The sequence below is a fragment of the Anguilla anguilla genome, chromosome 2, assembly GCF_013347855.1.
Source record: "Anguilla anguilla isolate fAngAng1 chromosome 2, fAngAng1.pri, whole genome shotgun sequence".
NCBI lineage: Eukaryota > Metazoa > Chordata > Actinopteri > Anguilliformes > Anguillidae > Anguilla > Anguilla anguilla.
In genome coordinates, this window is record NC_049202.1 from 74,179,957 (window position 1) to 74,207,938 (window position 27,982).

The 27,982-nt window shown below is 38.6% G+C and overlaps 2 protein-coding genes across 8 annotated transcripts in view; both read left to right on the top strand.

The window, feature by feature from the left end:
- The window catches only part of LOC118219944 (oocyte zinc finger protein XlCOF6-like), a 40,327-nt gene that overhangs the window by 2,056 nt on the left and 10,289 nt on the right, over positions 1-27,982 (top strand). Inside the window, exons 3-5 of one of the 3 annotated variants that reach the window (XM_035403451.1) lie at positions 62-289; positions 7,710-7,937; positions 16,686-16,866. In XM_035403451.1, coding sequence (XP_035259342.1) covers positions 62-289; positions 7,710-7,937; positions 16,686-16,866 — 637 coding nt within the window. Of the gene's footprint in view, positions 1-61; positions 2,490-7,709; positions 7,938-10,053; positions 11,182-16,685; positions 16,867-27,982 lie in introns of those variants that run through there. The other 2 variants (XM_035403452.1, XM_035403453.1) reach the window with 2 other exon arrangements.
- LOC118219950 (zinc finger protein 708-like) lies at positions 22,121-27,957 on the top strand. 5 transcript variants are annotated; one of them, XM_035403477.1, is made up of 3 exons: positions 22,122-22,337; positions 22,439-22,478; positions 24,697-27,957. In XM_035403477.1, the coding sequence occupies exon 3, from the start codon at positions 24,730-24,732 to the stop codon at positions 26,995-26,997; it is 2,268 nt and encodes a 755-aa protein (XP_035259368.1). In that variant the 5' UTR covers positions 22,122-22,337; positions 22,439-22,478; positions 24,697-24,729; the 3' UTR covers positions 26,998-27,957. The 5 variants fall into 5 exon arrangements, with proteins under 5 accessions (XP_035259369.1, XP_035259368.1, XP_035259367.1 ...); XM_035403476.1 differs by having other exon boundaries at positions 22,124-22,337; positions 22,439-22,490; XM_035403478.1 differs by lacking the exon at positions 22,439-22,478 and having other exon boundaries at positions 22,121-22,337.

Here is a 27,982-nt window from a genome sequence, read left to right on the forward strand (position 1 = left end):
GCAGAGTGTGCAGTAGGACTTGCTGTATTAAGGCTGAATCCCTTCCCCTGTTTCTCTCCAGGAGCTGCACTTCTGCACACCTTTGAGCAGCAGTATGATGCAGGCAGGAGTCTGTCTGAGACAGGATACTGAGACAATACTACCAGAGCTTACTGAGCAGCACAGGATCAGACAGAAAGAAGAGGAACTCAGTGGACTGGAGATTTTCCACATGGCAGAGTCAGAGACAGAGTGTGCTGCAGCAGGACTCAACACACTGGAGCCGGAGTGTGTTACAGCACACAGCAGGGTCAGTGATGTACACCGCACACACACATCACTGATTAAAACAGAAACTGATCTGGGCTCCACCCACACTGGGGATCTTAAGACAGAGAACCTAGATGGTACAGAGCTGGGATATGTAACCCATCTGCATCCTGACCAAATCAAAACAGAGACTGATGACAGAGGATGCCTTAAGGCAGAACACAGCTGTGACTTGCAGGATTTTACTGGGGTTAATGTTAAATCTGCTCACATCAAGTGTGAATCCAATGAAAACTTAGTGAGTGATCCCATGAATTCTGTGATGAATGGAGCTGGTCTTGATCATATAGACAAGATTGAATCATGGCAATGTGCAGGAAAACCGAACACAAACTGTAAAAAAGAAGAAATTTGTGATCATTTGACCCAATGTGGGGACTTAAATCATCACTTTAGCATAAAAAATGAGAATGATCAGACCAGAATTGTCCAGAAATGTATAGGCAGCAGCAACAAACACATGCATTGTCAGAGAACAAATGTGATATATGAACCCATGATAATTAATTCAAGTAAGGAACCAAGACTTTTGAATTTTTTTCAAAAGAAGTCCATTCAAAGAAATAAAGGTGAAATTCATCCAGGTGAAAAGCCAAACAAATGTACACAATGTTCGAAGTGTTTTAATACCAAATCTGGTCTAAAAAAACATTTGAGAATTCATATAGGTGACAAACCGTACAAATGTACTCAGTGTGGGAAGTGTTTTCCCCAGATATCTCATTTAAGTAACCACCAGAGAATTCATACAGGTGAAAAGCCCTACAAATGTATTCACTGTGGGAAGTGCTTTTCCCAAATATCTAATTTAAGTAGCCACCTCCGAATTCATACGGGTGAAAAGCCCTACAAATGCCATCAGTGTGGGATGTGTTTTTCCCAACAAAATGTGTTGAATTCCCACAAAATGATCCATACAGGTGAAAGCCCCTATACATGTCCTCAGTGTGGGAAGTGTTTTTCCAGAATATCTCATTTAAATAGCCACCAGAGAATTCATACAGGTGAAAAGCCTTACAGATGTTCTCATTGTGGGAAGGGCTTTTCCACAATATCTCATTTAAATATCCACCAGAGAATTCATACAGGAGAAAAGCCTTACAAATGTACTCAGTGTGGGAAGTGTTTTTCCCAAACAAGTGCTTTAAATCGCCACAAGATTATTCACTCAGGTGAAAAGCCATACAAATGTATTCAATGTGCAAAGTCTTTTTCCCAAACAAGTGCTTTAAATCGCCACATGATGATACATACAGGTGAAAAGCTGTACAAGTGTACTCAGTGTGGGAAAGGTTTCAATACAAAATCTAATTTTAATATCCATCAGCGTGTTCATATGGACGAAAAGCCGTACTTTTGTATGCAGTGTGGCAAGTGTTTTAATACACAATATACTTTAGATGTACACCTGAGAATTCATGCCGATCAGCAGCCCTACAAGTGTACACAGTGTGGGAAGTGTTTTTATAGAAAATATAGTTTTACTTGCCACCAGAGAATTCATACATCTCTCAAGCCCTACAGATGTCTTCAGTGTGGGAAGTGTTTTTCCAAAATATCTAATTTAAAACTCCACCAGAGAATTCATACAGGTGAAAAGCCCTATAAATGTCTGAAATGTGAGAAAAGTTTCTCCAGACAATGTTACTTAAAAAGCCACCTGAGAAGTCATACAGGTGAAAAGCCATACAAGTGTACACAGTGTGGGAAGTGTTTTTGTTCAAAATCTTATTTAAATGTCCACCAGAGAATTCATTCAGGTGGAAAGCCCTATAAGTGTACACAGTGTGGGAACTGTTATTTAACCAAATCTAACTTAGAATTCCACCAGAAAAGTCATTCAGATGAGACTACCTACCCGTGTACACAGTGTGGTAAATGCTTTTTCAAATTAAGTCATTTAAGTTGCCATCAGAGAATTCATACTGGTGAAAAGCTGTACAAGTGTACACAATGTGAAAAGTGTTTTATTCGAGAATCTACATTAGCTACACACCTAAGAATTCATACAGGTAAAAAGCCCTACAAGTGCACACAGTGTGGGAAGTGTTTCGGTTCAAAATCCTATTTAAATGTACACCAGAGCATTCATAAAGATGAAAAGCCATACAAGTGTACACAATGTGGGAAGTGTTACTTAACTAAATCTAACTTAAAATTCCACCAGAAAATTCATTCAGGTGAGGATTCCTAAATGTGTACATTGTGTGAAGTCATTTACATCGCCACCAGTGACTTGAAAAGATGCTCTAGTATGTGTTTCTAGTGACCACCAGACAGTACAGGTGAAAATCCAGACCAATTATCATTGTATGATGTATTTTATGAAAGAAGAACACCTGATAATTTATTCAAGAATTCCTTCATATTTCAGACACACATCTGAAATGCATACTAATAAAGAGCCCTTCACATTGGAAGCCCTTATTGGGAGGTTTGTCAGCATTGCAGCATTTAAATCTGGACATTTTCAAAAAATACCTTCTTATCAGCGCCCTGCTATAGCATCCCCAGTCCTCAAATAAAACTTTGTATTTTGGCCATATTCCAGTAAGTTTTCAAGTGTAAATTTGCCCTTGTGATTTTTTTTTTAACCTGGTGCCTGTATAACGAAGCAGGATTATGTACTTGGCTGGATAACTGTACCGAGTGTCCGATTCACTGGACACAGTGAATCCACGAAAAAGCTTTAGCAGTCTAAAGCCAACCAGAATAGACCGCAACAAGAAGGTGACTTCCAGGAATGTCCAAGATTTCACAATAAAAGTTAGAATTCACGTTCTCATGATATGTTGTTTTGAACACAAAAAAACCATCTGCGCAAAGACTCCTGCATGATTAAAGCATGGTGTGGTTATTTAACATATTTGCAAGGCTTCATTAATGTCCAGTAACAGAACAGAGCATTTGCCAGCATCAGCTGAAATATTATAAGTGACCCTGACAAGATTTCACTACGCTGTGGTTTACGAGAACCTGATCGAAATTTTTCAACACATTATTGTTTTCCAAAGTTGGAGGGTTGCTTGTTCGATCCCCGTCCTGGGTGTGTTGAAGTGTCCCTGAGCAAGACACATAACCCCTAACTGCTCTGGTGAATGAGAGGCATCAATTGTAAAGCGCTTTGGATAAAAGCGCTATATGAATGCAGTCCATTTACCACATATGATTTGGCATGTTTTATGCCGGATGCCCTTCCTGACGCAACCCTCCCGTTTATCTGGGCTTGGGACCGGCACTAAGAATGCGCTGGCTTACCTTACGCATCCCCAGTGGCTACTAGGTTTTTGGGGCATTGGCCGGGATACAAACCTGGGTCGCCAGTGTGGCAGGTGGGAGCTCTACCACCGGGCCACCAAGGCTCCATCGTGAGACCACAGTGATTCACCATTTAAAAAAACCGCATGAATCCACACAGCTGTAAATAAACCCATGATTAAAGGGGTTAACTGTAAATAAACAAAAATAATCAAACAGCAAAGGATATGAGTTCATACAGATATTTTCATGTCATAATGGACTTGGTACATGCACATTCACAATGTAAAATGATTTCATATACACTTCATATATAACATTGAAAAATAAAGAGTAAAACAAAAATCCTAAACTGATATACCAGATAAAACATACTTTCTAAAGTATAATAATCAATTTCAGCTGACATGAACAATAATGTTGCTACATTGGCAGCAAAAGACCTGAAAATGCTAGTATTGTCCACGTAATTTTCAGAATACAACTTTGCAATACAAATCACTATGTTTTTCTCTACAAGTATGTGTAGTTTTCACATCGTTTATTTAAAAAAAATGTTTAAACAATTAACTTCAACTTAAGAATCACAAAATGTCACTCTTTAAACTTGAAGGAATAGTAAATCAGTATTCACATTTTTAAAGAAGAAAAGAAGATTTTAATACAAAATCAAATTTAGATGTACATGTAAGAATTCATACAGGTGAAAAACCCTACAAGTGTATACAATGTGCAAAGTGCTTTCGTACAAAATCTGATTTAAATATACTCCAGAGAATTCATACTGGTGTAAAGAGTGTGGGAAGTGCTTTTTCTCACTTTCTCATTTAAATTCTCATAAAATAATTCATACCAGTGAAAAGCCTTACGAATGTGTAACGTGTGAGAAATGTTTTAACATGAAATCGAATATAAATAAACACCAGACAGTTCATACAGGTGAAAAACCTGACAAAAGTATTCATTGTGAGAAGTGTTTTTCCCAAATGCATCTTTTAAGAAACCACCTGAGAATTCACATGGGTGAGGTGCCTTACAAGTGCACACATTGTGGGAAATGTTTTACTACAGAATATAATTTACATACACATGTGAGAATTAATACAGGTGAGAAGCCATACAAGTGTACACAATGTGAGAAGTGTTTAATAGAAAGTCTGATTTAAATACACACCTGAGAATTCATACAGGTGAGAAGCTTTACCAGTGTACACATTGTGGGAGGGGCTTGTCTACAATGTATCAATTAATTTGCCACTGGAGTATTCATACAGGTGAAAAGCCATACAAGTGTACACAATGTGAGAACAGTTTTAATACAAAATCTCATTTAAATGCACACCAGAGAATTCATACAGGTGAAAAACCATACACATTTATTCATTGTGAGAAGTGCTTTTCCTGAGTGTGTAATTTAAGATGCCACTTAAGAATTAATTTAAGGGAAACGCCCTAAACATCTCAACACTGTGGTGAGTGCTTTTCCACAATTTAACGTGCTAACATGGAATTCATAGAGGTGAAAAGCCATGCAATTGTATTCATTGTGCAACATGCTTTTTAGTAGCCATCTGAGAATTTATTCAGATGAAAATCTTTCATAACAAGTGTTTGACTGTTTTTTGAAAATGTCATTTTAATTCCATGTAAATGTAAAATTTCTTGTGGACTGAAGCGTGATATTTTGTAATTATGAAATTGACAGCAGAGTAAATTGTTTGAAAGAATGTACAGTAAAACAATATGAAATCTGTTTGGATATTCTGTGAAAAGAAACATGGTTTTATGTATTGTAAACTTGTTTTCTGAAAATGAACTTGTCAGTACTGGCTTTTCCAGTGCTTTTACTGTCAATGGTAGGAGTTGTAATTGTGCTTGTCAATTAAAGCTGATTTTTTAGACCTGACAGTATGTTTTGTCTGATATATCAGTTGAGGATGTTTGTATTACTCTTTATTTTCCAACATTGCACATGAATTGCACTGTCAATGTGCCCTCTCTGACAGACATTGCACATGCCCTGGTCAAAATAGCTCTGATGTTCTCTGTCTAATGAGACTTCAATTTTTGGTAACGTTTATGTGTTTGAAGATTAAATTCCGTATTTATGACAGGCTTGGGGATGACACGTTTTGATGATTAAATGGGAGCATTTTTCATTAGCTACAGCGAGCGTGTTTTTCCTATTGATTTTGATTCTGTCCAGCTCCTGTATTTACATTATATTGAATGTAATTATTCATGATTTCTATTCTAGATTAGCTCAGGCTGTGGGTGGGTATATCTGGAACTGTCCAGGACTGGGTTTCCTCTTACCTGTCTAACAGAAAATCTGAATCCCCTTTGGTGAGTTTGAGTCGTCATCAGGTCTGCTGATGTACAGGGTGCCCCAGGGATCAATTCTTGGTCCAATTTTGTTCTCATTACATATGTTTCCCCAAGAACCTATAATTAGCAGTTTCAGTAGTATTTCTTGTCATTGCTGTGCAAACATCTGTGACCTGATTTAAATCCAATTGAGCATGTATTTCACTTTCTGAAGAGGAGACTGAGGACAGATCCCCCAGAAACAGGGATAAAATGATGGGTTTAAATTGGGTTTTAGACTTGATGCAGTAATTGCATTTAAGGGCTATGCAACCAAGTAGTGGACTTTCACTAAATTTAATTTCATTGTTGCCATAATTTTTGGGGGGCGCAATGTGCTGATGACATTTTTTGAGTTCAATATGACAAGTCGACGTGAATTCTAACTTTTATTGTGAAATGTACCGCTTTCGCGCTTACCGGAAATCCTCTTGCCTTATTGTGGCATCTGGTCTGCCTGCCTTCACACTCCAGCTTCCGTAGATTCACTGTGGTCATCTCAGTTATATCATACGCTTTTTTGTACGGTTTCAACCCGCACGGGATCGTCCGCCGCCGAAAGTTACGTTATTGTGTAATTTGCAATAAATTAAACGACTGATTGAGATAAGTAATGGAGTCATGAACAAATAAGGGTACGTTTTTCTTTCGTATCATCTAGCTAATGCTTTAATGGTTGTCAGTCTTGTTTACTCGTTTCTAGTCGGGTTACTTTTATTTAATTCATTTTAACATAGCGCCATATATAGGCTCTTTTTTGATAATGTGGCACTAGTTGCTAAAACGTACACGAATGCTGAATTATCTCCAGGGTTTGAAAACCTCGTAGGCTACGGGTGCAACGTTAATTCTCAACTAGACGGTGAGTAAGATTAGGCCTACTATGAGTTAAAGATGTCGCGAAATAACGTTTGCTACCTCAGAGGACCCTTCAGTCAATTAATTCGTGGAACATAATGACATTCTAGAAATATGAACCGGGTTGTATGACATGTAGCCAATTTTTCTTTCCGGAATATTGTAGAATACCGTTAAGTCAATGAATTAATTTTCGGCGAAGTAGCGAAAAGTTATAGGAATATATGACCGTAGCCTACTATATTTGGGAGTCCATTACTCTGGATTTGTCCGAAATCAGTCCACACTTTCTGGTGAAAAGCAATGTCCCGGTCACATGGGCGTTGCTAGACCCCTTTTACTGGGGCACGTGCTGACTTGCACAGCAGCCTGAAGACTCCAGTCTTCAGGCTGCTGTGCAAGATCTTGTGTTCTGCTGGTTTCTTCTGTTTTATCTTGCAGGAGGGTTTATTTTCTCATGGGGGCGACATAGCTCAGGAGGTAAGAGCGGTTTTCTGGCAGTCGGAGGGTTGCCGGTTCGATCCTCGCCCTGGGCGTTTCGAAGTGTCCTTGAGCAAGACACCTAACCCCTAATTGCTCTGGTGAATGAGAGGCATCAATTTTTAAAGCGCTTTGGATAAAAGCGCTATATAAATGCAGCCCATTTACCATTTCACTGAGGAAGAAAGCTGAAACAAACACAAATGCAAACGTGTTCTGTGGCACTTCAGCAAAGGCTTCCTTCCACTCTGCAATAAAGAACACACAAAGGGGCAGTTGACATTAGCACTTGGTATCACCCAGGGGAAAAGGAAGCGTTCCCCCCACCTTGTCATGTAAAAGCATCTTCTGTGGTCAGTCAGGCATCTGCAGGACTGCAGAATGTGCAGTAGGACTTGCTGTATTAAGGCTAAATCCCTTCCCCTGTTTCTCTCCAGGAGCTGCACTTCTGCACACCTTTGAGCAGCAGTATGATGCAGGCAGGAGTCTGTCTGAGACGGGACACTGAGACAACACTACCAGAGCTCACTGAGCAGCACAGGATCAGACAGAAAGAAGAGGAGCTCAGTGGACTGGAGATTGTCCACATGGCAGAGTCAGAGACAGAGTGTGCTGCAGCAGGACTCTACACACTGGAGCCGGAGTGTGTTACAGCACACAGTGGGGTCAGTGATGTACACCGCACACACACATCACTGATTAAAACAGAAACTGATCTGGGCTCCACCCACACTGGGGATCTTAAGACAGAGAACCTAGATGGTACAGAGCTGGGATATGTAACCCATCTGCATCCTGACCAAATCAAAACAGAGACTGATGATAGAGGATGCCTTAAGGCAGAACACAGCTGTGACTTGCAGGATTTTACTGGGGTTAATGTTAAATCTGCTCACATCAAGTGTGAATCCAATGAAAACTTAGTGAGTCATCCTATGAATTCTGTGATGAATGGAGCTGGTCTTGATCAGATAGACAAGATTGAATCATGGCAATGTGCAGGAAAACCGAACACAAACTGTAAAAAAGAAGAAATCTGTGATCATTTGACCCAATGTGGGGACTTAAATCATCACTTTAGCATAAAAAATGAGAATGATCAGACCAGAATTGTCCAGAAATGTATAGGCGGTAGCAACAAACACATGCATTGCCAGAGAACAAATGTGATATATGAACCCATGATAATTAATTCAAGTAAGGAACCAAGACTTTTGAATTTTTTTCAAAAGAAGTCCATTCAAAGAAATAAAGGTGAAATTCATCCAGGTGAAAAGCCAAACAAGTGTACACAATGTTCGAAGTGTTTTAATACCAAATCTGGTCTAAAAAAACATTTAAGAATTCATATAGGTGACAAACCGTACAAATGTACTCAGTGTGGGAAGTGTTTTCCCCAGATATCTCATTTAAGTAACCACCAGAGAATTCATACAGGTGAAAAGCCCTACAAATGTATTCACTGTGGGAAGTGCTTTTCCCAAATATCTAATTTAAATAGCCACCTCCGAATTCATACAGGTGAAAAGCCCTACAAATGCCATCAGTGTGGGATGTGTTTTTCCCAACAAAATGTGTTGAATTCCCACAAAATGATCCATACAGGTGAAAGCCCCTATACATGTCCTCAGTGTGGGAAGTGTTTTTCCAGAATATCTCATTTAAATAGCCACCAGAGAATTCATACAGGTGAAAAGCCTTACAAATGTTCTCATTGTGGGAAGTGTTTTTCCAGAATATCTCATTTAAATAGCCACCAGAGCATTCATACTGGTGAAAAGCCTTACAAATGTTCTCATTGTGGGAAGGGCTTTTCCACAATATCTCATTTAAATATCCACCAGAGAATTCATACAGGAGAAAAGCCTTACAAATGTACTCAGTGTGGGAAGGGCTTTTCCCAAACAAGTGCTTTAAATCGCCACAAGATTATTCACTCAGGTGAAAAGCCATACAAATGTATTCAATGTGCAAAGTCTTTTTCCCAAACAAGTGCTTTAAATCGCCACATGATGATACATACAGGTGAAAAGCTGTACAAGTGTACTCAGTGTGGGAAAGGTTTCAATACAAAATCTAATTTTAATATCCATCAGCGTGTTCATATGGATGAAATGCCGTACTTTTGTATGCAGTGTGGCAAGTGTTTTAATACACAATATACTTTAGATGTACACCTGAGAATTCATGCAGATCAGCAGCCCTACTAGTGTACACAGTGTGGGAAGTGTTTTTATAGAAAATATAGTTTTACTTGCCACCAGAGAATTCATACATCTCTCAAGCCCTACAGATGTCTTCAGTGTGGGAAGTGTTTTTCCAAAATATCTAATTTAAAACTCCACCAGAGAATTCATACAGGTGAAAAGCCCTATAAATGTATGTGAGAAGAGTTTCTCCAGACAATGTTACTTAAAAAGCCACCTGAGAAGTCATACAGGTGAAAAGCCATACAAGTGTACACAGTGTGGGAAGTGTTTTTGTTCAAAATCTTATTTAAATGTCCACCAGAGAATTCATTCAGGTGGAAAGCCCTATAATTGTACACAGTGTTGGAACTGTTATTTAACCAAATCTAACTTAGAATTCCACCAGAAAAGTCATTCAGATGAGACTACCTACCCGTGTTCACAGTGTGGTAAATGCTTTTTCAAATTAAGTCATTTAAGTTGCCATCAGAGAATTCATACTGGTGAAAAGCTGTACAAGTGTACACAATGTGAAAAGTGTTTTATTCGAAAATCTACATTAGCTACACACCTAAGAATTCATAAAAAGAAAATTCATTCAGGTGAGGATTCCTAAATGTGTACATTGTGCGAAGTCATTTAAATCGCCACCAGTGACTTGAAAAGATGCTCAAGTATGTGTTTCTAGTGACCACCAGACAGTACAGGTGAAAAGCCAGACCAATTATCATTGTATGATGTATTTTATGAAAGAAGAACACCTGATAATTTATTCAAAAATTACATATTTCAGACACACATCTGAAATGCATACAAATAAAGAGCCCTTCACATTGGAAGCCTTTATTGGGAGGTTTGTCAGTATTGCAGCATTTAAATCTGGACATTTTCAAAAAATACCTTCTTATCAGCGCCCTGCTATAGCATCCCCAGTCCTCAAATAAAACTTTGTATTTTGGCCATATTCAGGTAAGTTTTCAAGTGTAAATTTGCCCTTGTGATTTTTTTTTTTAACCTGGTGCCTGTATCACGAAGCAGGATTATGTACTTGGCTGGATAACTGTACCGAGTGCAACCCAGAAAAGCCATTTTTACTTAATCCATGTTCCAGATTTGGGAGGGTTCCGGGTTTTACACAGTGCAGTTGTCCAGCTAACTCCTGCTTTGTGATACAGGCCCCCGAAGTTCTGGAGCAAAACTTTACTGTTGCATATTCTCACAGCGTATAGTTCCCCCCTCGATACTCCTGGTTGATCATGTATCGGATGGGCTTCTGAAAAATGGCAGAATGACTGTGGCAAACTGGGATCCCATTTTGATTTAATTAATTATTCTTTCGAAAACGTTATTTCCCTTTAAGTCCGAAGGCTGATATTTTGTGATGATAACATTGACATCAATGTAATTGTTTGAAAGAAACTGTAAAAACTGGATATACCATAGAATGAAAACATGGTAATATGTATTGAAAAACTCTGTTCTGAAAATGATCTTGGCAGTACTGGCCTTTTCAGTTCTTCTAATGTGAATGTTAAGGTTCTTTTGCTGAAAAAGTGTATGTTGGCTAAAGCTGATAATTTTACTTCAGACAGTATGTTTTATCTGTTTATCTTTGTTTCACTCTTTATTTTCAATATTGTATGTGAATTACGTATGACATTGTGAATGTATAACAAGGCTGTACTGTATAAAATTCTGTATAAACTCTCATGTCCCTTCACTTTGTCAGTGTTTTCTCCTTTAGTACCCCTGTTTTGTAAATGTAGTTTAATTCTTGTTGCACATAGCTCACCATACTAATTGTGCAGAAAACAAACTTGACTCATGGTGAGTGAAATGGTTTAATAATTTTCAACATTTTCAAAATTTTTAACCTATGAATGTATTCATGTACACTCACCGGCCACTTCATTAGGTACAACTGTTCAACTGCAAACTGCACCCGTTAACGCAAATATCTAATCGGCCAATCACGTGGCAGCAACTCAATGCATTTAGGCATGTAGATATGGTCAAGACGATCTGCCAAAGTTCAAACCAAGCATCAGAATGGGGAAGAAAGGTGATTTAAGTGACTTTGAACGTGGCATGGTTGTCGGTGCCAGACGGGCTGGTTTTGAGTATTTCAGAAACTGCTGATTAACTGGGATTTTCACGCACAACCATCTTTAGGGTTTACAGAGAATGGTTCGAAAAAGAGAAAATATCCAGTGAGCAGCAGTTCTCTGGGCAAAAATGCCTTGTTGATGGCAGAGGTCAGAGGAGAATGGCCAGACTGGTTTGAGCTGATAGAATGGCAACAGTAACTCAAATAACATCTCGTTACAACCAAGATATGCAGAAGAGCATCTCTGAACGCACACCACGTCAAACCTTGAAGCAGATGCGCTACAGCAGCAGAAGGCCACACCGAGTGCTACTCCTGTCACCTAATGATGTGGCCGGTGTGTGTATATCTCAGTAGACCGGGGTTAAGATATGACACAAGTCATCTTTTTTTGTGGCTGTTACATTCACACTATTCAGCAGCTAGAGGTCTCATTGAGCTATTATTTAGTAGAATCAGGTGTACCGAATTAGGGTTGAAGTGAAAACCTACAGCATGGTCGTTCTCCAGGAGCAAGGTTGGGTAGCACCGATATACAGTATATGTTTGCCCAGGAGCAGGGATGTCAAACTGAATACCAAGGGGGCTGCAGTGTCCACGGGTTATTGTGGTTTAGTTTCAATCAGATGCCAATTAAGGACTTTGGAACAAGGTATGTGGATTCCTTAGCCAATCAATGACTTGAATGAACCACTGGTGCCACAAACATCTTAAAAACTAGCAGACACTGCAGCCTTCCAGCACTGGAGCTTGACACCTGTGGTCTGGGTGAGAGCAGGAGACAGAAGGCCAGTTGCTGGGCAACCACTTTCTGTGCTTTTCACTTCTTCACATTAATATTTTACCAGATGTTTTGTAGTCTTGTTATTGTGACTTTGTTAGTTTAATTGGTTTTTGTTGTTTTGATGGTTCAGGGCAGTGGTTCTTAACCTCAATCCTGGGGGCCCCACTGTGTAGGCTATGCTGGTTTTTATTCCTACCACATTGCAATCCCAGGATTTTAACAAGCTCCCAAAGACATGCAGGTAGCCTAATTGGAGACTAAATTGACCAAATCACAGATTATAGTAAAAAAAAATAGCTGACTGAAGTGATCTGTATTGAAGAAGGTTTGCAAATATGCTAAAATTGAAATATTATCATCGCGTGATAACGCACTGATGACGTTTCTCTTGGTTCAATACTGCAAAATAACGAGAAAATTCGTAGCTTTTATTTTGAAATGCCCCGCTCTCATGGCTACCTGAAGTGGGTAGTCAGCGCTGGGTCATGTTGTTTTGGTGAATTTTGGCGGTTCAGTTAACATCTACCTTCACATGAGGTTAGTTGTTCAGAATGACATCAAGTTAAGCAAGACTGATTTAAAGTGAAAGAATCGTAAACGAATAGGGGTAAGTTATTTCATAATATCGATACGGTCAATTTCCATTCGGTGAACGCAAGGCAGAACGTAGCACACTGTGATGTATGTTTGGAGGGGCATGTCAGTTATGGAATGGCGAAGTCACCATGTGTACCGTGTATGCAAGACAAAGGGATTTGCACGCAACTGCATTTTAGCGATTTCTTACACTCGAAGGAAACTCGATCAGTGGGCTCTAAGTTCGTTAGCAATCTTTGCATAGCAGAAAAGACAATACTGCGGCCAAGTAATTTAAGTACCGGAAAAATCAATTTGTTTGCAATGCTCTGCATGGCGTCATGTTCGGATTTGGGAATAGGGAACTAAAACTAACTGGTTTGCCTTTATTATTTCAGTTGTTCGCAGTAGGATATGGTTGCGTCCAAATAGTCTTTTTTGCTTAGGAAGGTTCCTAACTGAGTGAAATAACCCGGAAGTATTTAAGTGGCAGACATAAGAGCTGGTCGAATCCTCTAAAAGTTAAGGAAAGGTGCTTCGATGCTTCCTTTCTTATCTCCTTTAGCATAGGGCACACTGGACCGTCCTTTACGAAAGGAAAGGAGAGAATGCCGTCCCACAATTCCTTGCGGCAGCAACATTTAAAGCGACGCACCATTCGGCCGTTGACGAAAACAAACGATCAACATGACTGAGTTGTGTGGTGGTTCTTAAGCTATTATATGCATAGTCTTTTAATCAGATCAATCAGCATATTAACCATAACAGAAGTCTGTCTTTCAAGAAAAAGGGATAGGAAACGTTTTTAGACCTATGGTGTTTTTAATTCAACATGTTTGAAACTTGAGTGATGATATTTGTAGGCCTAACATGTTATGCCTATCTTGCATTAAATTTAACAGTTATTTTCATACAATCATACTAATTGGGAGTCATGTTGATAAATATGAGTGGACAGGAGGGTGAGCGTGAGCAACCATTCTTAATGTGACAACCATTTTGTTTCACGTTTGTGACTGGTAGTCTGTATTCCTTTTTTTTATGTCAATTCCAACCTTGGTAATGAAGTAATATGTTTCACCGGGTTGTGTACTTTTATATAGCCTGCATGGAACAACACGGTAAGAACGCACGGGGCAAAGTATCTAAAATGCGCTTTTTGTAGTCCATCTTCAGAACATTGTAGTTTCACCAGGGCAGACTCACGTCAAAAACATCCGCCGTCGCATAATTACATAGCCTAGTGTAAGTGCAGTCGGATTCTCTTAGCACCGCGGTTGTCTTTTCCTAAAGTCCTTTTGAATTCACCATCACATCTTTCCTTGACCTCATGACGTTTTCCATCGAGGTCAAGGAAAATTGGTTAGGAAAAGACAGGCCTAGGACGTTTTTTTTTTTTTTTTTGACTATTCGTACTGCAGCTTAAGGCCACTTAAAGGGGAATTAAACACAAAACTGGTCAATGGATGTTAGATGTTAACGGATATACAGCTTTGCTTATGACGATGCTATATGTAATATGTATTCTTATGCTCGCCCATGTTTTGATTGCTGCTGTTTTAGGTGCTGAACGCTGAAAAAGTATAAGAACTAGAAGGGAAACGTGGTCACGTGGTTCAATACCATCCTATTCAATACGATACTTACGCATGTGGCACCACCGCAAGATGGCTGCCACGGCCCGGAAACAGAATTATATGATGAGGCTGCCGTGCGTATTTCCAATGGGAGAAATTCAACAAACTTGCTCATGCGCGAATTAGACGCCAAAAGGTCACATTGAGGTATTAAATAGAAACAGGCAATAACATTATACATTTTTCCTGGAGCAAAAACTTTTTTTGGCTGAACAGAACAGAGAAAATTATGACCAAGCCAGTATTCTGATTTCGTTGACTAGGCGGACAGATTTCTGATTGTTCGAGAACAAATGCTATGAGATTTTAAACAGGGTCTTGGGGGGGTCGTCATAAACTGGACTTGGCAACTTGGAAATCAGAGTAAAACCCATCCATTGCAACTTTTTTTACTTTCAGTACATTATAACTGTCGTACGGCTGAAACTAGGCTGAAATTGCCAAATAATTTAGGCTGAACCCCATTGGTCTTGCGATTTTATTTCCTCTCAGACTAACAAAGCTGAAATGAAGACAATGCAAATCTGCACGTTCTGAGGCACTGCAGAAAGGGGTTTCTTCTGCTCTGCAAGAAGAAAACATTAAAAAGTACACAGAAATTGGCGGTTGAAGTGCAAACTATTTTCAAAATTGACCCGAGACTATTTTGTTTGTGATCAGTGTTTTTTAGATTTTTTTATACACACATAGACACAAATGACAAATCCAAACAAACCAAAAACACTACAGAACCAACGATATAACTACAGACGTCATTAATTATTACTACCATTAGGTAGCTTTGCATCAGGTAGCTCATGACATAAGTAAACTTTTCTCATGTTGTTATATAGGGACTGTTAAAAAAAGAAAAACAAAAACATTTATAAAGTAGGCTTAACTGAAAGACAATCCCTGATCTTTGTAGAGATTTCTGCCCGGCCTGCACTGTTGAGGGCTTAGATATAGGCTATTTAGATGTGCAGTGCACTCTACATTCACGATATATTGTTTGGAAAGTACCCAGTATTTCTTCAACACTATGTCTGGATGTATCCAGCATTGCAAGAGTTTTTTTAAATTAATTAATTAATTTATTAATTAATTTATTTATTTCGCATCTGTGAAGCCCACCAGGAGCAGTCTGCGCTGAGCCAATGTGAAATTATGAGAAGAGTCATCATTTAGCAGGCATGGGCAGTCATCTGGACTGAATTAGACCACTGCTGTTGCAGACATTTTTATCCAGAGCGACTTACACAACATTTTTACAAAGCATTTACATCCAATTATACAGCTGGATATATAGTGAAGCAATGCAGATTAAGTACCTTGCTCAAGGATACAACAGCAGTGGGAATCGACCTTTAGGTTACAAGACCAACTCCTTACCCATTATAATACACATTATACGTACTAATTTACATAGTATTGGACAGACATGACCCCAGGATGCTTGGACAACTTAACATTCCCAAAACGTGTGTAGAAAGGTGCTAACAGCATTGCCCTGACATACAGTACAATGTGGAGAAGTAATCAGTTTCATTTTGAACCATCTATATGGTGTGGCATATGCCTTGTGTGTTAATTTACAGTGAATGAGCTGGTGTGATAGATTCCGAGATGCTTAATTCAGATTCGACCAGCTTTTTGTCCAGTCTGGTGTGGCTCCAGTACTTGCAAGTTCCTTCTCTCATATCAAGTCTGCAGGCAATTTCTTGCAAGTTGCCTCTAGAAGAGACATGTATATATGTGTTACCACCCGTTGAGAGTGTTTATTAGGGTCTAGCCAGTCTGCCATTGGATGTTTTGGTAATGGCACATTCAACGGAACGCCGTGTGCTTTCATTGCTTATTTCAATATCAAGTATTAACCTGGTAGGTCAAAAGTATACTTGATCTCAGAAAATGCACACATGGCATTCTCATTGTAAATATCACTTCATGTAAAAATTGACCTGAGACTTGATATCACCCTGGGAGGGTGGAAGGGTTTCCCCCATCATTGTTATGCACCTTGTGACCCCCTATGGTCAATCAGGCATCAGCAGGACAGCAGAGTGTAAAAAAAAAGGTGTCAGCTGCTGCAGTAGGGCCTGCTTGATTAAGGATAAATCCCTTTCCCTGTTTCCCTCCAGGAGCTGCACTTCTGCACACCTTTGAGCAGCAGTATGATGCAGGCAGGAGTCTGTCTGAGACAGGACACTGAGACAGCACTACCAGAGCTCACTGAGCAGCACAGGATCAGACAGAAAGAAGAGAAACTCAGTGGACTGGAGTCTATCCACATGGCAGAGTCAGAGACAGAGTGTGCTGCACCAGGACTCAACACACTGGAGTCAGTGTGTGTTACAACACACAGTGCGGTCAGTAATGTACACCATACATACACATCACTGATTAAAACAGAAACTGATCTGGGCTCCCCCCACACTGGGGGTCTTATTAAGACTGAGACCCTAGACAGTGCAGAGCTGGGATGTATAAGCCATCTGCATTCGGACAAGATTAAAACAGAGTCTGTTGATGGTGGATATGTTAAGGTAGAACACATCAGTGAATTACAGGACATTAAATATGTTCATTTTAAATCAGATCCAATCAAGTATGAATCCAGTGAATATTTGGTGAGTGATGTCATGAATACTGTGATGAATGGAGGTGCTGTTGGTCACAAAGACCAGCCTGAATCAGGGCAATGTGCAGGAGAGCCAAACCAAAACTGTAAAAATGAAGAAATTCATCATCTGCTGACCCAATGTGGGGATTTAAATCATAACTGTGACATAAACAATGAGAATACTCAGCCCAGAATTGTCCGACAGAAAAGCACAAACAGTCAGATAAAACATATTGATATCCAGGGAACAAATGTGATAAATAAACCAATGATAATTAATTCAAGTAAAAAGCCAAGCCTATTGACTTTTTTTCATAAGACAACAATTCAGAGCAATCAAAGAAAAATTAATATTAGTGAAAAGCGGTACAGGTGTACACGGTGTGAAAAGTGTTTTTCACAGAGAAGTACTTTAAATTCCCACATGAGGATTCATACAGGTGAAAAGCCCTACAAATGTACTGAGTGTGAAAACTGTTTTTCACAGAGAAGTACTTTAAATTCCCACATGAGGAGGATTCATACAGGTGAAAAGCCGTACAAATGTACACAGTGTGAGAAGGGTTTTCATTCCAAATCTGATTTAAATAGACACATGAGAAATCATGCAGGTGAAAAACCCTACAAATGTACTGAGTGTGGGAAGGGTTTTTCCCGAATGTTTAATTTAAATCGTCACCAGAGTATTCATACAGCACCCATGATTAACTCAAGAAAACATCCAGACCAATTGAGTTTCTTTCAAAAAAAGACTATTCGCAGAAGTAAAAGTGAAATGAATACCAGTGAAAAGCCATACAGGTGTACACAGTGTGAGAAGTGTTTTTCACAAATTACTGTTTTAAATTACCACAAGATGATTCATTCAGATCAAAAGCCATACAAATGTACTCAGTGTGGGAAGTGTTTTATACAGAAAAAAGCTTTAAATCGACACAAGATAATTCATACAGGTGAAAAGCCATACAGGTGTACACGGTGTGAGAAGTGTTTTTCACAGAAAAGTGACTTAAATATCCACATAATGATTCATACAGGTGATAAACCCTACGAATGTACTGAGTGTGGGAAGTGTTTTTCCCGAATTACTGTTTTAAATTACCACAAAATGATTCATTCAGGTCAAAAACCATACAAATGTACTCAGTGTGGGAATTGTTTTACACTGAAAAAAGCTTTAAATCGGCACAAGGTGATTCATACAGTTGAAAAACACTACAGATGTACACAGTGTGATAAGTGTTTTCATTCCAAACCTCTTTTAAATACACATATGAGAATTCATTCAGGTGCAAAGCCCTACAAATGTATTCAGTGTGATAAGTGTTTCTATGCTAAATCTAATTTAAATACACATATGAGAATTCATACAGATGAAAAGCCCTACAAATGTACCAAGTGTTGGAAGGGTTTTTTCCGAATATTTAATTTAAATCGCCACCTGAGTATTCATACGGCAGCCATGAAAATGAATTCAAGTGAAAACCCAAGCCTAATGAATTTCTTTCAAAAGAACACAATTCAACAAAACAGAAGTGAAATTAATACAGGTGAAAAGCCGTACAAATGTACTCAGTGTGGGAAGTGTTTTTCTCGGAAAAGTGCTTTAAATAGCCACAAGAGTATTCATTTAGGTCAAAAGACCTACAATTAGTGTAATTGGTGTTGGAGATGTTTTCATATAAAATACAAGTTTAATATTAATGAGCGTACAGATTAAAAGCCCTAATCTGTATGCTGTTCAGTGTGAGAACAGGTGTTTAGACTAATGGAATTTTCTGGTGTTGAACTAAACATACTGGAATTTGCTATTTGGGCTCACATACGATTTTTTACATCACTTTGATATATATATATGTATATATATATATATACACACACACACACATATACATAAACACATACACATACATTCACTTGGGCTTTTAAATCTTTCTGTTAATATTATGAACCATCATAATTTAATATCATGCAGTTGAACTGTTTAAATATAGCATATATGCTAAAATATCCAGCAGTAAAAAAATATGGTCAAAAAACATGCAGCTTTTCTACAGGCTAAAGGGACATTTCCACAGAGTTTTCTTACGTAAGCACGACTATAGGGCACTGACTCCTCAAATAAAATTTGGAATTTTGTCCGTTTTCGAATATGAGGTTGAGGAAATTTGCACTTGTAATGAATTAATTTTTTAAATCTTGCAACTGCAGTTTTAGAGCAAACCTTTCCTGTTGTATAGTAGCACAGTGTATGCTTCTCTTTGCTGATCGTATTCTAGACAGGCAGTTGAAAACAACTGGGGCAAGCTGGGAGATTTTTCTTTAATAACACGTGTTTGTCCATTTTGTTCTTTAGAAAAAGTAATTCCCTTGTAGTTGGAAGGTTGATATTTTTTGATCATAAAATTGACACGAGTGTAACTTGTTTGAAAAAAAGCAATATGAAAACTGTTTGGAAATACTGTAGAAATAAATGGTTATGTCTGTTGCAAACTTGTATTCTGAAAATGAACTTACAGTACTGGCCTTTTTGGTCCTACTACTGTCAATGTTTTAATGTGTATGTGTGCTAAAGCTACAGTATAATTATTCATCTTCGGACAGTGTTTTATCAGACGTTAGTTGAGGATCTTTGTTTCACTCTTTATTATTTTATGTTGTTTATCAATTATGTATTAAATTATTTTACACTCTGAATGTGCTCAGTCCAAGGCCTCTGCCATGTAAATATTTGCATAAACTCTTATTTCCTTCAATGTGTTGTTGCTTTCTCCTTTGCTTCTCCTGTATAAATGTTTATGAATTCCTTTTGTCCATAACTTGTAACACTAATTTTACAATTGTACAAATAAGTTTGATTCATATGGGGTGTGAATTGTATTAATCATTTTAAACATTTTTAATGTGTCAGAACATGTACACTTTTTTATTTTTAAACAATGAATGTTTTCTAAAAACTCATCTGATTCAATTATTCCACCATGTTCATAATCATAAACATTGACATAATATATCAATTATTTTCATTTTTCTGACTTCTGGTCAGTATACAGTGTAAATCGTTTGTCTCAATATATCAATCAAAGTACTAGTCAAGCCTCTTAAAGGCTGTAGTGTTATAAGAAATTTCCTCATATAGCCATTTTGTTGATCATAATAGTCTCTTACTCCATCTGACTTTCTTGTACATTCACACCCACAGCCTGATGGGAAGTGAGCGCTTTGAATGATGAGAGCTGATGTTATGTTAGAGATTATTAGACATGGCATTAATAATGTATTTTTTATTTTTGGCAATGAAAAAATAGCAAAGATACATATTTCAACCAGTATTCAAAGAAGATAATTCATGCAGATTGTATATCAGTATATGAGCAGAAATACTGATATTTTTGGCATCAAAAACTGCCAAGATACAGTGGCAAAAGGGAAGTTGTATGCAACTTGTATACTCGATAGTAGGCAAGTGCGCTGATTCGGTGAAGGCCTCGGTCTCACTCACTGAACTCTGTGATATGGAACGGACGTCACCGCTTGCTTCGGTTGCCGAAGTTGCAGAAACCACCGCACCTCTCAGTTTTCCCATCCGTGCCTTTTTCTAGCAAACTAAGGGCTACACAGTCACATTTTCAAGCCAGTTATACCTGAAATACATATAAGAATAATAATCAATTCGTGATTTTCCTTGCTGCAATTTGATAAAGTTGTAGGTGAGTTGTTTTTTTAATCATACTCAGCGGAGAGTTCAACACTAGACTCTGGTTCGTTGTATAGAACACGGGATTATGACTAGCTGATGAATGGATTACAAAGACATCATGGGGAGCTTCCGCCCTGTTCCTTCCCTGCCCATGCCTTTACACTGTCTGCAGCTCCAGATCCATCATCCAGTACCTCTAAACTGAACTACTCTGAACTATACCGTTTGGTCTATTCCTGTTAGCTTTCACCTCAGCTAACCAGCTTATCCCATTTTATTTGTCTGTCTGGTACTTTACACCAGGCTGGCCAGTGGAGGATGGGCTCCCCCTCTATAGCGAGGTTCTCCTCGAGATTTCTTCCAATTGGGGAGTTTTTTCTCGTTGCTGTTTGAGAGTGTTCTCCCCACTGGGAGTTTTTTTTTTTTTTACCTAATGTACTTGCTATTTTGGGGTTCAGGCCTGGTGTTTTATCTGTTTGCGCTCTCTCCAGATCACTTGATCTGACCACGCCTAATCTGCACCACACTCCAGTAGATGGCGGTAATGTACCTTCCATGCAGTCTGTGGCTCCCAATAAACACCATCGAAGAAGCTCGTTCCGGTGTTGTGCCGAGATTTGACTCCCTGCCGAAATTTGACTCCCCCTCGTGTGCACGTGCATACACTCTATCAGCATGTAGGCTAATATGTTAAGCTCTTTGTTGGACGTTCGTTATTCTTGGAAATATCCAATCAGTCTATTTTATGTCATTTACATACACGTCGTTCTTTTCACATCTGATCGGGTCGAACTTTGTTTCATTCTGAGACCATATTTAGCAACCATTCTTCATTTTCTGCTCTCCCATGATCTACTTTATTATAGGATAAAGTGGACAGAAATGCGGGGAATTTATGATTAGCCTATCTTTAAATTAGGCTTTGACGTTGTAAAACGAAATAAAGGGAGTTTCAAAGCTGTAAGCACTCGGAATACAAGTCATAGGAACACCCACGATATAGGCTACTAGAGCAGCATTAGGTCCTATGTATGTTTTTCTTTCAAGAACCATGGTCCTTGTCTTTCTAGCCTATTATTTAAAGTAGCATTTTTTTCGATTGAATTCTTAAGATACATGTATTGCAAGGGTTGCTGTATACGCAAGCATACAAGTCAAAGTAAACTCAACCCAAGAAAGACGAACGTCTAACAAAGACCGTAACGTATTAGCCTACATGCTGATAGAGTGTATGCGCGTGCACGCAAGGGGGAGTCAAATTTCGGCAGGGAGTCAAATCTCGGCACAACACCGGAAACTGCATCGGGAAATGCGGGTTCCGGTTGTTGTCTACAAAACTCCGACTTGGTTTTTAAAAAACACAGGTATAGCGAACACGCTCAATGGATCATTCGCCGCCGAGAACTGTACCAAGTTATATCCAATTAAATGAATGAATTTAAGTAATCAATTAGGCTAATACCTTAATCGGTAAGTTTGTTTTCTCCTATAATCCTGATGCTTTAACGGTTATGTTAGTTTTGTTCACCAGTAAGTTTCAAATCGGGCTACGATATCCCGTTTCTTCCTAGGCTTCATTGCCTGGCCGCATCTACATTCTCCAGTTCCTATGTACGCACCATGGTAAGAACTTGTGTGTTTCTGTGGCTAGAATTGGGTTCACTTCTAGAAAAGGGTGAAGTATTCTCCGTCTATGGCAATATGCTGCACCATGGTTTGTCTTTGTGTTTTTTTAGGGATGAGGATAAGACTGTCGGGGTGAACACTAGGGATGGTGATTTTCAATTATTTCACAGATGGACTAATCGCATGATGTTCAATGTTCTCGATTTATAGCATGGAGAGGAATCTATTTTTAAAAAACGCACATTGACCGGGTGGCCGCATTGGTTGTAGCCTAGCTATAGAAAATGCATGATCGCACACCCGTACCCAAGTTTTTCCATCATAATAAAGTCTCAGTGCTTACTTTGTGTCTCATCGGAACATGACGGTGTTTATTGTCACAGTGTTATTTTCCACAAACAATTGTGAATACTCAATTCTGAAAACATGTATAGTATTTCTCAATGTGCGTTGAATATGGGAGTAGTGCCTGAAAAAGTTCTTAAAGATCCCATGACAATTATCGCAAAGTAGGGGGTTCCCCGGTGTCCTGGCTAAAATCCCACCAAATCCCCTGATTTAATTGGCTTAAAAAAAGTTCTCTCCCTCAACAACTTCGCTAATGTTTGGAGAGCTTTCTGGCCCAAAATGGCTGCCGTGCATCACCAGGTGGGTGCTACTCATTGGTGGTGGGTGAGGTGAGTTCCCTTTCGTCGCTGTAAAGTACTTTTGAGCATTCGGAAAAGTGCTATATAAATGCAAGGATGATGATGATAAGTTCAATCACTCATACGATAACAATCATGCTGTGACACAATTTTGACTTAAAACCGAACTGAATTTTAAAATTAGGGAACCCGGTCGAGTGTTGTCAGCTAGACAGTGGCGTTCATTGCTTAGTTGTAGCCTAAAGGCTATTTTGCTACAATACTTAGGCAGGCTGACATTTCCTTTGCCTTGGAATCGCATATTTTGAAACGTATGTTTTCATTACAATTGACGGAGGTAGTACATTCGCATCGGACAATTTCCTTCAGCACTGGGCATTCAAAAGGCATAATGCTCAACCACTCGGACATTATCGCGCTTGTACAACGGCCCAGCAGCAAGATCGAGTAGGCACGTTTCCGACGAGTAATCGATCAATCCATTGCTCGTACCCATCTCTCCTGAAAACCACTACTAATCAGGCCATGTAGTGGAGCGTGATTTGTCTGAGGGCCAGCTTGTCCGTTCTCTCAGTCTCAGTATGAGAGACAGGACGTACAGGCTTATTAAGAATGTTCAGATAGCTCAGGTCAGATATTGGGCTATAGCTAGATAGCTAAAATTAAATACACACAATGAGTAAGTGCTTATGTCATGTGCTACTTCTAAGTAGCCACCCCTGTAGACAACAAGGATGTTCTAAGACTAGTGGAAATTCAAGCCATTTTTCTGCGTGGTCTAAGATTATTAGAAAGTTAAACTACATTTGACAATGAATTCATTAAGTAGGCCTGGAATTGGATTTTTTTGTTGTTGCTCAAAGCCAGTTCTTAGGGGAGAAAAAATGAATTCTTAATGAAACACCATGCACCCTTTTCAATCACTCTGCATCTCATGATGGACCTATTTCACTGCATTTTTATTTTCCTTAATAGTCATAGTCAAATCCTTATCAAAAATCAAACTGTTTTTTAAAATAAGGTTTAGTGATAAAGCTATTTCCCAAGTAGCATTTTTGTATCCATCAATAAGCAATTTATACATTTATACTGTGTTTTGTAATTAAGGATTACAAAATTTAATTACATTAATTACAGAATTAAATTAAACGCACCTCCACAACCCAAGACAGGGGCATGAATGGACTGAGGGATATTGTCCTTATCCTTATGCAGCTCAGTCTTCAGGCCACCTTATTGCTACGCCCAGCCCTGTCCTCAATATTTTGTGTTTTCTTGATTTTATGTGGCAGGAGTTTTCTTCTCTCACTGACCAACAAAGCTGAAACAAAGATTCTGCAATTAGAAAACACAAAAAAAAAAACACACAAAGTGACAATTCAAGCAAAAACTTGACTTGGTATCACTCAGGACAGTGAAAGGGACGGTTTCCCCCTCCTCATATTGCAAGAGCATCCTCTGTGGTCAATCAGGCATCTGCGGGACTGCAGAGTGTAAAGCTGCTGCAGTAGGATCTGTTTGATTTAGGATAAATCCCTTCCCCTGTTTCCCTCCAGGAGCTGCACTTCTGCACACCTTTGAGCAGCAGTATGATGCAGGCAGGAGTCTGTCTGAGACAGGACACTGAGACAACACTACCAGAGCTCACTGAGCAGCACAGGATCAGACAGAAAGAAGAGGAACTCGGTGGACTGGAGGCTGTCCACATGGCAGAATCAAAGACCGAGTGTGCTGCACCAGGACTCAAGACACTGGAGCCAGAGTGTGTTACAGCACACAGTAGGGTCAGTGATGTACACCACACACACGCATCACTGATTAAAACAGAAACTGATCTGGGCTCCTCCCACACTGGGGATCTTAAGACAGAGAACCGAGACGGTACAGAGCTGGGATATGTAGCCCATCTGCATCCTGACCAAATCAAAACCGAGTCTGTTGATGGTGGAAATGTTAAGATCGAACACTTCAGTGAATTACAGGATATTAAATATGGTAATATTAAATCAGATAAAATCAAGTATGAATCCAGTGAATGTTTGGTGAGTGATATCATGAATACTGTGATGAATGGAGCTGCTGTTGGTCACAAAGACCAGACTGAATCAGGGCAATGTGCAGGAGAGCCAAACCAAAACTGTAAAAATGAAGAAATTCATCATCTGCTGACCGAATGTGGGGATTTAAATCATAACTGTGACATAAACAATGAGAAAACTCAGCCCAGAATTGTCCTACAGACAAGTACAAACAATAGGAAAAAACATATTGATTGCCAGGGAACAAATGTTACAACTCAACCCATGATAATTAAGTCAAATAAAGACCCAAGCCTATTTTTTCAAAAGAAGACAATTCACAGAAATAAAAGAAAAATGAATACAGGTGAAAAGCCATATAGGTGTACACAGTGTGAGAAGTGTTTTTCACAGAAACGTGTTTTAATTGTCCACAAGAGGATTCATACAGGCGAAAAGCCGTACAGGTGTACACAGTGTGACAAGTGTTTTTCACAGAAAAGTACTTTAATATCCCACAAGAGGACTCATACAGGTGAAAAACCCTACAAATGTACTGAGTGTGGGAAGGGATTTTCCCGAATGTTTTATTTATATCGCCACCGGAGTATTCATACAGCACCCATGATAATTAACTCAACAAAAAAACCCAACCAATTGCATTTCTTTCAACAGAAGACAATTTGCAGAAATAAAAGTGAAATTAGTGTAGGTGAAAAGCCATACAGGTGTACACATTGTGAGAAGTGTTTTTCACAGGAAGGTGACTTAAATATCCACATAATAACTCATACAGGTGAAAAACCCTACAAATGTATTCAGTGTGAAAAGCGTTTCACTTTAAAATCATATTTAAATACACACATGAGAATTCATACAGGTGAAAAGCCCTACAGATGTATTCAGTGTGATAAGTGTTTCAGTGTTAAATCTCATTTAAATACACACATGAGAATTCATACTGGTGAAAAGCCCTACAGATGTATTCACTGTTGGAAGTGCTTTACCCAACAAGGTACTTTAATTCGCCACCAGAGTATTCATACGGCACCCATGATACCTAATTCAAATAAAAACCTGAACAAATGCACTCAGTGTGGGAAATGTTTTTCAAAGAAAAGTCTTTTAACTTATCATAAGATGATTCATACAGGCGAAAAGCCATATAAATGTAATCAGTGTGAGAAGTGTTTTAGACAGAAACAGGCTTTAAAGTGCCACGAAATGGTTCATACGGGTGAAAAACCCTACAAATGTACTGAGTGTGGGAAGTGTTTTTCCCAAAATAGTGTTTTAAATGACCACAAGATGATTCATACGGGTGAAAAACCCTACAAATGTACTGAGTGTGGGAAGTGTTTCTCATTGAGAAGTGCCTTTAATTACCATAAGGTAATTCATTCAAGTGAAAAACCCTACCAATGTACACAGTGTACAATGTGTTTTCATTCCAAATATGGTTTAAATAGGCACGTGAGAATTCATACAGGTGAAAGGCCCTACGCATGTATTCAGTGTGATAAGTGTTTCTATACAAAAACTGATTTAGATAGACACGCGAGAATTCATACAGGTGAAAAGCCCTTTGAATGTACTCAATGTGGGAAGTGTTTTTCCCGAAATAGTATTTTAAATGGCCACATGGTGATTCATTCAGGTGAAAAACCCTACCAATGTGCAGAGTGTGGGAAGTGTTTTTCTCGAAATAGTGTTTTAAAGAACCACATGATGATTCATTCAGGTCAAAAGCGATACAATTGTCCTCACTGTGGGAAGTGTTTTTCAAAGAAAAGTTATTTAAATAGCCACAAGATTGTTCATTCAGGTGAAAACATCTAGAATTAGTGTACTCCTGTGTTGGAAATGTTTTAATACAAAATACAAGTTTAATATTAATGAGCGTACAGATTAAAAGCCCTAATCTGTATTCTGTTCAGAGCCTGTGTTTGACTTGTGGAATTTTCCAATGTTGAACTAAACCTAATGGAATTAATTATTTGGGCTCACATATACAATTTATGTATATATCACTTTATATATATATAAACATACATTCACTTTGGTTTTATTTCTGTTAATATTATGAACCATTATAATTTGCTATCATGCAGTTGAACTGTCTAAATCAAGCATATAGTATAAAATTGCCAGCTTTTTCCAATATGAGGTTGTGGAACTTTGCGCTTGTAATGAATTAATTTTTTAATCTTGCAACTGCAGTTTTTGAGAACCTTTCCTGTTGTATAGTAGCGCAGTGTATACTTTTCCTGGTTGATCATATTCTAGACAAGCAGTTGAAAACAACTGGGGCAAGCCGGGATCCCATTTTTCTTTAATAACACGTGTTTGACCATTTTGTTTTTTTGAAAATAATTCCCTTGTATTTGGAAGGCTGTTATTTTTTGATGATTGAATTGGCACTAGGGTAACTTGTTTGAAAAAAAAAAAACAATTTTAAAACAGTTTGGATGCACTGTAGAAAGAAATTGTTATCTTTATTGCAAACTTGTATTCTGAATATGTGTTGCAAACTTGTATTCTAAAAATGAACTTATGGCTCTGGCATTTTTCCTGCTACTGCCAATGTAGAGGCTTTAATGTGTATGTGTGCTAAAACTACTATGTAATTATTCAATTTTTGACAGCATGTTTTATCATACATTAGTTGTGGATCTTTGTTTCACTCTTTAATATTTTTTGTTGTTTATCAGTTCTGCATGAAATAATTTTACACTGTGAATGTTCTCAGTCCATGGCCTCTGCCATGTAAATATTTGCATAAACTCTCATGATCTTCAATGTGTCATGCTTTCTCCTTTGCTTC